The sequence below is a fragment of the Lacerta agilis genome, chromosome 8 (assembly GCF_009819535.1).
Source record: "Lacerta agilis isolate rLacAgi1 chromosome 8, rLacAgi1.pri, whole genome shotgun sequence".
Classification (NCBI taxonomy): domain Eukaryota; kingdom Metazoa; phylum Chordata; class Lepidosauria; order Squamata; family Lacertidae; genus Lacerta; species Lacerta agilis.
The window spans coordinates 33,519,877-33,528,158 of NC_046319.1; the positions used below are offsets into that span (position 1 = coordinate 33,519,877).

Genomic DNA, 8,282 nt, shown 5'->3' on the forward strand with positions numbered 1-8,282 from the left:
AGACTGTGGAAATCTTATTTTGGACCATGGTAATACAAGTTATTTTTATAAATCCCTGGATCTCTTCGCGTCTCTGGGACTGATGCATTTTTTTTGGGGGGGGGGGGAGTTGGCAGCTACATAAATGAACATTATACATACTATTGATCTCTGTACAGTTTTTAGCATAGGCATTTAAGAGCACAAGCACTGACTGAGCACTGCATGAAGCAGACAGGTTGTCACACTGGCTGAGGACAGCTTTAGATTATGAATCTTAACTGCGTGCAGAGTGTGTCAGAGTTGCAACCCTGTTATAAGATAATGATTATATATATATATATATATATATATATATATATATATTCCTAAGGTAGCAGGGAGTTGCTGAGAAAGTATATTTCTTTTTAAAAGGGTTAATTTACGTAACTGATTTATGCCCTTGAAAAATATTTTTATTGGTGTATTTTTAATTTTCTAGGGCAGTTTTAAGGTGCTGGCAGGCCCCAATACTTTTGCCTGTTTAAAACTGTGACCCATAAAAGAGAGACAGGAGGGAAGGCAGAATCACCTGTTCTTGTATCTTCATATCTCAGTAAATTTATTTGGGCTAATGTTCAATTTTGTTTAATTACCTTTATCAATATTTTCACCAGAAAAAATAAAAGCAAAAAAAAAACAAAAAAAAAAACAGAAGTATGTCTTCTATTGACTGTTCAGGAGTGTTGGGCAATTATTAAATTTAATTTGTACATGAAGACTACAGATTGAATTCCTTCCAGTGCCCTTGTGTTCGTGGAAAAGGGTTTGATCCAGCGCAGGACGGAATTGGGCAGTTAATTGAAACAAGGCCCCAGACTCAATTATACAAAAAGTAGCTCAATGCCTGGAGTATTTTGCACTTATGATACACGGATGAAAACCTTGGTCTCAAAAATACCTTATTAGCTATTCAAGGCAGATCACATGTGTAAAGATAAAGGCTTTTTTCTAACCCAAGAGGGGGGTCTTATTACTGTCAGAAAAATCTGGTGCATTAGCTTCTTTGACTTTCCAGAGCTAATTAAAGGCTGCTGGGTCAATGACTCAAAATCTGACCACAAAGATCACCGATCAGGAGTAAAAGTTAATGATTGTACAGCATATCCCTTCCCTTTCCCAATTTTTGGGGGAAAAAAGTGTTTTCAGCTAGGAAATGATTTATTGACTGTCATTTGAGGAGAACAACTCTGAACATACCCCCCCCCTGCCGTTCTTACTCATTAATGAAGAAATTATTTCCCTTATGACTCAAGTCCTGTTTAGGGGGGAAAGTAGAAAGGGTTTTTGTTTCCCTGTTAGTCACCAGCAATCCAAACTACAACTGTGTCCAAGTAGCCTCTTAAAATCCTCTACCCTCTTTGTGAGCATAAACTGAGGGGACCGTTCTACCAATTTTTTTCCAGGGGGATGATAAAATTATTTCTCTCTCTCTCTCTCTCTCTCTCTCTCTCTCTGTGTGTGTGTGTGTGTGTGTGTCATACATAGTGATAGAGTCACAACGTCTTTTTCTTGCATTTTTATTTTTGCTGACACTTCAAAGGACAGCAGCAGCCATTGCATTGACATCCTCGCCGCCAAATCTTACAACTAACTAAGTGAAACCCTAGCGGGACGTGGGTGGTGCTATAGGTTAAACCACAGAGCCTAGGGCTTGCTGATCAGAAGGTCAGCGGTTCGAATCCCCATGACGGGGTTGGCTCCTGTTGCTCAGTCCCTGCTCCTGCTAACCTAGCAGTTTGAAAGCACGTCAAAGTGCAAGTAGATAAATAGGTACCTCTCCGGCAGGAAGGTGAACAGCATTTCCGTGCACTGCTCTGGTTCACCAGAAGTGGCTTAGTCATGCTGGCCACATGACCTGGACGGAAGCTGTATGCCAGCTCCCTCGGCCAGTAAAGTGAGATGAGCACCACAACCCCAGAGTCGTCCGCAACTGGACCTAATGGTCAGGGGTCCCTTTACCTTTAAGTGAAACCCATAGGTTGCCTTCTGAAAGACATTAATTTTCCTGGTTATAATGCTAGTGCTGTTGTGCTATGAAACTGTGGCTTTTTGACAGATATACCAGTATGTTGCCCTAAATTTCATTCACATCAGTCTGTATGGTGTGACACAATAATGAGCATCATGGGACGACGTCACTACTGCCCCACACTTTCTGCACATGCTTCTGTTCCCCATAATCCTGCCCCCTACCCGTAAAAAAAAAATAGCAAAGTGCCATATTCTGGAATACTGCCCCCAAATTGTGTCACTTAACTCCTGTGATATTCCAGGTTAAGAGGGCTGCAAACAGATGTTTTTTTTTCTGGAAGCGAATCACAGGGAAATGAGACCTAAACTTGCACTATGTTCAGTGCTTTTTTTCCCTACTCGTACTGCAATAATGCCCCTCAATGAGGCCAAACTTAGATTCACAAAATGTTTAGGGGTATGCGTCCCCCCAGGAAAGAAAAAAAACACTGACTATACTCCATTAGTTTTCCGGAATCGTTTCTGCAAGCTCAAATATAATGCGAAAACGGGGAAATGGAAGAAACTGCTGTGTGAATGTAGCCCAGGAGGCATAATGCAGTGTCTCAGCAAGATGCATTTTTCAGCGACTTTGTTATGTGTTATGGTCTGAATTTGGCGATAAAGTTCATCACAGTTTTGTACCCATTCAGTTGAACCTTTCACCATTCCCCTGGCTGCTGTTTCGAGAGCCCTTCTTCTACAGGCTTCCCTGCCACCTCCCCACCCGCCTCCATTTTGTACTGAAGCTTTTCAAATCGTAGAAATGTCCGATTCTGCTGATCCTGGCAGAATCCTGTCTCTTTGACTTCACTGATCCATAAATGCAATTAGACTTTGGTCCTTGTTGCTGTAGTTTACAGCAGGTGTTGGTGGACTTCAAGCTTGCTATATCTACTTCGTGCTCTCTACCCTCCCTTTCCGCTGCCAGAACTCAGAGGTCTACTAGCTGGGGTCAAGTGAGAATACAGAATTGAGGGAGAGGATACATCTGAGTGTATTTCAACCCAGAAATTTGTTTTCTGTACTGGAACTGAGCTCAGAGTCCTTTCTCATAAAAGCCTTTCCAGCTCTCCTCCAGCTGCAAGCTTTCAGCAGCCTAGTTAGGCGGAGAGAAAGTTGTTGTCCTTGTTCTTTTTTTATTATTAGCTATGGTATTGGGACTTATTCATCACTTTTTGAAAATGAAATTTAAACTCAGAACGACTTTTAATGCAAAAAATGTTAATGCAAAAATTAAAGCCAAAACAAAAGCTGAAAATATTGATATGCTTAAAAGGGCAGTCTAACAAATCCCATCTCCTAAAATAGGCCCAGAGTATCTGGAACTGAGATCCAGTGTGGTGTAATGGTTAGTGTGTTGAACTAGAGAGCAGGGTTTGAATCCCCGCTCAGCCATGAAGCTCACTGGATGACCTTGGGCCAGTCACCATGTCTCAGCCTAACCTACCTCACAGGTACAGGTGGGTAGCCGTGTTGGTCTGCCATAGTCGAAACAAAATAGGAAACAAAATAGGAAATTCTTTCCAGTAGCACCTTAGAGACCAACTGAGTTTGTTCTTGGTATGAGCTTTCGTGTGCATGCACACTTCTTCAGATACCTCACAGGGTTGTTGTAAAGATGAAATGGGGAGGAGGAGAACCTTGTGTACCACCTTGAACTCCTTTGAAGATAAAGAATGGTATATAAATGTAAGAAATAAATAAACCAAGCAGAGGCTTGTCTGAAAAGCAATGTTTTTGCCTGGTGCCTAAAAGTTGCCCGTGATGGTACCAGGCATGCCTCCTTGGGGAGAGCATTTCATAAGTGGGGAGCCACCACTGAAAAGGTCTGTTCTCATGTTTCCACCTTCAAAGAGGACACATGGAGAATGACCTCATGATGATGAATGCAAAATCTGGGGTCGGTCATATTAAACAGAAGGCAGAAATCTTTGCTGATCTGCTGCAGATCACCCAGAAACCCAGCCGTAGATCCCAATCAGCCTTCTGCCCATCACTAGCTTATAATAATCTCTAGACTGGTTTTTTCCCTACCTCACCTCTCTCTATCCCCTTTCCTCATCAATCTGTCTGATGAGGCAGCTTCCAACTTCCCTCCCAAGGTACCCACAGAACAAATGACTCCAGGGGATTTGAGCAAACGGCCAAATTAAGCTATAGGAGCAGAAGGCTGGAATCATACATGATTGCTAGATATTTAAGGGCTGTGTAGATGCTAATTATTGCTACCGATTATCCCTTTCCAAATTCTGTTACTGTCCTCCCCATCTTGCTAAGTAAAATTTTACTGGGACTTTCACCCACTTGTATTCAGTTAAATAGTGGAAATGAATAAACAGTGGAAGCAGGCCAGATCCTCCAGGCATTTTGCAGTTCTCTTCAACCCTGTGGAGTTGTAAAATCAGAATTAAACACTGAAGCACATTTCTCGCTTTGTCTTCTGTGGAGTTTTATTTTTGTTGCAGAAGCTGTTTTTTTTTAAAAGTCCAACATTCCAAATGGTTGAGTGGATTCCCCCCAAAACATGGACAGCTTCATAAGGACCAGAAAGTCATTTCTCCAATAAGAACTTGCTGTGCAGTAAGCTACATACAAAATAGTCTATAGAGATATGAAGCGGCAGGATTTTCCGATTGGCTTGGAGGAACTTTAAGCAATGTAATAGCAGATCCATAAAGCAGGTGGGGGAACTACACAGACCAAGACTTCATTAGCGCTGGTGACTTAAGTATACCTCTCACAAGTGTTACCAGTGTATATATGAACAGAAATAAATGGAAAATGGAGCAAAAGCCTCTGTCAATATTAGTCCGTGTAATTAAAATTATATCAATATCCATATTTTTCAGATTAAGGCTTCACATAGGATTTTCACCGCTTGCTCACTATATTAAATATTGTGTTCGTCAGAAGTATGTGCCCTCACAAATCCGAGATGAGTATATGAGGTATTTTAATTAAAGCTTCCCCTTCACAATACCTGTGCAGAGCTCCGTAAAAGATGATCAGCATTAGACTCTAGGGGTAAGAAGAGAGGGTGAGTTCAGTCTGTTGCTGACATTTTAGGTCATGTAGCTTTTAATGTGAACTAGCTTGTTGGCAGCTAAGATATTTGAATTCTAAAATTCCCATTTCCTTAGAGTTAATAAGCCCATATGAGTCATTTTTTTCATGAATTTGTAGGGCTGCCCCCATTTTATGTTAATAAAGGAAGGCAGTTTGCTTAAAAACATTCCTTTAGACGAGTTTCCTGTATTGAAATGAATGGAGTATCCTTCGTTCACACATTAGTTCTGGGTACACATCGGAGCAAGTCCTGCTTTGCATTCAGATCCATGTAACTTAATAAAATGTGAAATGCAGATTCCTCCATTTTGAAGTGCTTAAATCGTTTCAAAATTCATTATCCAAGACATGTTAAGTACTTCGCAGTCACTGGTTTGCATCTACAGGGTTGTCAGTGCTGGTGAAAAAAACCCACAATATACAATTATCCTCTTCTGCCTAGCATGGGGTGCTTACAGCTTATGGACAGGTTTTAATCACAACTGCAATTTACAGAACAATGGATTTAAGAAGATGGTAAAGCTTGTTGCAATTGCATAGCATTGTGCCATGTTTTGTTTTCTACACTAGATGGTATACGTCGCTTTGATGTTAATAGGAACAAGCTTGTTCTCCAGAGTTACACCAAATTTCTCTCTCAGTGTTTTCTCCACCTCGTCATCGCTCAGTGTTGTGTGCTTCACCAGATCTGTGCCTTCCATGTGGTTAAATTTTGTCTCCACGAGTGTCCATCCAATCAAAGCCCTAAACCCATCATTGGTCTGGAGGCTGCAGATAGATTTCTTAGTAAACACGGAATCTGGGGACGTTTGGAGATAGGAGCACTGGAACCGAAAGTCTTCTACTGTCCTTGGCTCAAGGCTGAACAGGTAGATACTCCTGCGCTCCCTTTTTTCCAAGAGATCTGAGTTGGCAAAGTTTTGATTGGGAATGTATTGTTTCCTTCTTATTTTCTCATAGTACCAAATACCGTTGTCTTCTGTGAAACGAAAGATCCCAGGCATTTGTGGCTGGTCTTTGCCAGACACCAGCTCCAACGGTTGCCACATTTGGTAGGAGACACCAAAGCCTGCATCAACGATGTAGGCTCTCTCGTCAATAGCCACCTTGATGATGAGATGGGTCATTTGAGTGGCATAGGCATTTTGCTGCGGGTTATAAACATAAGCTCCCAGTATGGTGGTGTTATATCCCAGCTTTTTCAGAACCCAAGACAAAAGCTGGTTGTTCTCCATGCACCAACCTCCTCGTTTTTCCTTCACGATCTTGTTGTAAACATGATCTAAGTCTAGAGTAATCGTCTCCCCGCAGTGGATGCTGAGGTTTTCAAAGGGCACAGCTCGTATGTGGTGCTGGAAGATCGTCGCTAAGGTTCCAAAATCCAGTTTTTCGAGAGAGCCTTTGTAGCCGATTCTTGTGAAATATTCTTCAATGTTCATGTTTCCTGGAAGGCAAATGTTAAAGCAGCTAATTAAAAATGATGACAGCCTGAAAGGGTTCTTTCCCCATCCTGCCAGCTTGCACAGTGGTTTCTCTGAATCTATTTAAGGAGAGTAGCATCAAAGAAGTTGCATAGCTGAAGCAGAGATGTGCAGGAACAAAATACCTGTTTAGATCTACTAAGTGCCTAACAAAGACCCTCCTTTGATAGTGCTCTGTTCTTGCAACCTGGTATGCATGTGTTGAGTATGGTGAACTGGTTTGTTTGTGGAGGTTGTGTTTTCTGCAGCAGTAACAAGGGCTGTAGCTCTTTAGCAGAGGAGGTGCTTTGCATACAGAAGGTGCCAGGTTTCTTAACATCTCCAGGTAGGGCCATGAAAGATTACTGTGGGAGGGTAACTGCCAGTCAGTGTAGGCAATATTATGTTATATGTACAAATGGTCTGACTTGGTATAAAACTGCTTCCTCTGCCTGAGCCCCCCTAGAGCCACCACCACCTCAAGTGGACAAATAGATTAATGGTCTGACTCAGTCTAAGCAGTTTTACACATTCAGCAGAAATTTATACATGAATTAAGATATTTATATACAGTCGTACCTTGGAAGTTGAATGGAATCCATTCCGGAAGTCCGTTCGACTTCCAAAATGTTTGAAAACCAAAGCACAGCTTCTGATTGGCTGCAGGAAGCTCCTGCAGCCAATCAGAAGCTGCAGAAGCCCCGTTGGATGTTTGGCTTCCAAAAACAGTTCACAAACAGTCACTTCCGGGTTTGCAACGTTCGGGAGCCAAAACATTCGGGAACTAAGCTGTTCGACTTCCAAGGTACAACTGTACTGCTATTATGGGAACATTTCAAGATGGTGTACAGTTGCATAAAATGCAATTCAAAAATAGACAAATACAACACAAAAAAATACAAACTCTTTTAAAATCAAGCTCAATCAATATACTTAGAATTGCTTAAAATTCTACAGCGACTAACATGGACAGCCAGCGAAGGCAAGTAAGTGTTCAGCATCCAATGAAATGATTTCAAAGTTGGTGCATTTCTTATTTCTGGAAGAAGCCATTCCAGCACCACGACAGAAAAGATCAGGTTATTGGTTGTGGCCAGATGGAGATCTGCAGGCTATAGCAGAACCAGGAGGACCTATCCAAAATCCAAGGGTCTACACCAGTTAAAGTTGCTCTTAAGAAAAACAAAACAAAAAGTATCTTACCTGTTTTATCTGTTTTTTGTTTTGAGATTTCCCTGTGCTTTTCAGATTGCAGTCTGCTGTACTGTGTGTATAAAGAGCTGAGCTGGATTTTTCAACTTCAGATCTGCAAAGATCTTAATTCTTCCGTTCTTGCCCCCCCTCTCTCTATCGTCTTATTGGGGGTTGGTCATTAAAAAGCTTGGAGGGGAGAAAGTCCATCTGAAATGTCTGCATATATTCCAGTTCCACTGATCCATGAACTGATTGAACTTTGGTTCTTAACTTTTTAAAAGAGTTGTCCTAACACGACAAAACAGCTTGCTTGATATGAGAAGCAGCTGGACACGTAATATGGGGCATTGGACCACTGAAATCAGTAGCTTGTATCCAGCACTGCAGAGTCGCTCGCTCACAATATAGTGATGGTGACAAACTTGGATGGCTCGAAAAGAGGGCGAGACAAATTCATGGAGGATAAGGCTATCAATAGCTACTAGCCGGAATGGCTATGCTGTGTCTCCATGCTCAGAGACAGTAACA

General features: G+C 41.7%; 1 protein-coding gene across 1 annotated transcript; it reads right to left on the bottom strand.

The window, feature by feature from the left end:
- Positions 1–5,083: 5,083 nt before the first annotated feature.
- On the bottom strand, positions 5,084–8,282 carry LOC117050896 (arylamine N-acetyltransferase, pineal gland isozyme NAT-10-like). The gene is made up of 2 exons (XM_033156831.1): positions 7,764–8,282; positions 5,084–6,544 (listed from the first exon to the last, which is right to left on the bottom strand). Exon 2 carries the CDS (start codon positions 6,537–6,539, stop codon positions 5,667–5,669), a length of 873 nt encoding a protein of 290 aa, XP_033012722.1. The 5' UTR covers positions 6,540–6,544; positions 7,764–8,282; the 3' UTR covers positions 5,084–5,666.

Excerpts from the sequence above, each read along its gene's own strand:
- LOC117050896 (XM_033156831.1), bottom strand. The coding sequence starts at position 6,539 with ATGAACATTGAAGAATATTTCACAAGAATCGGCTACAAAGGCTCTCTC.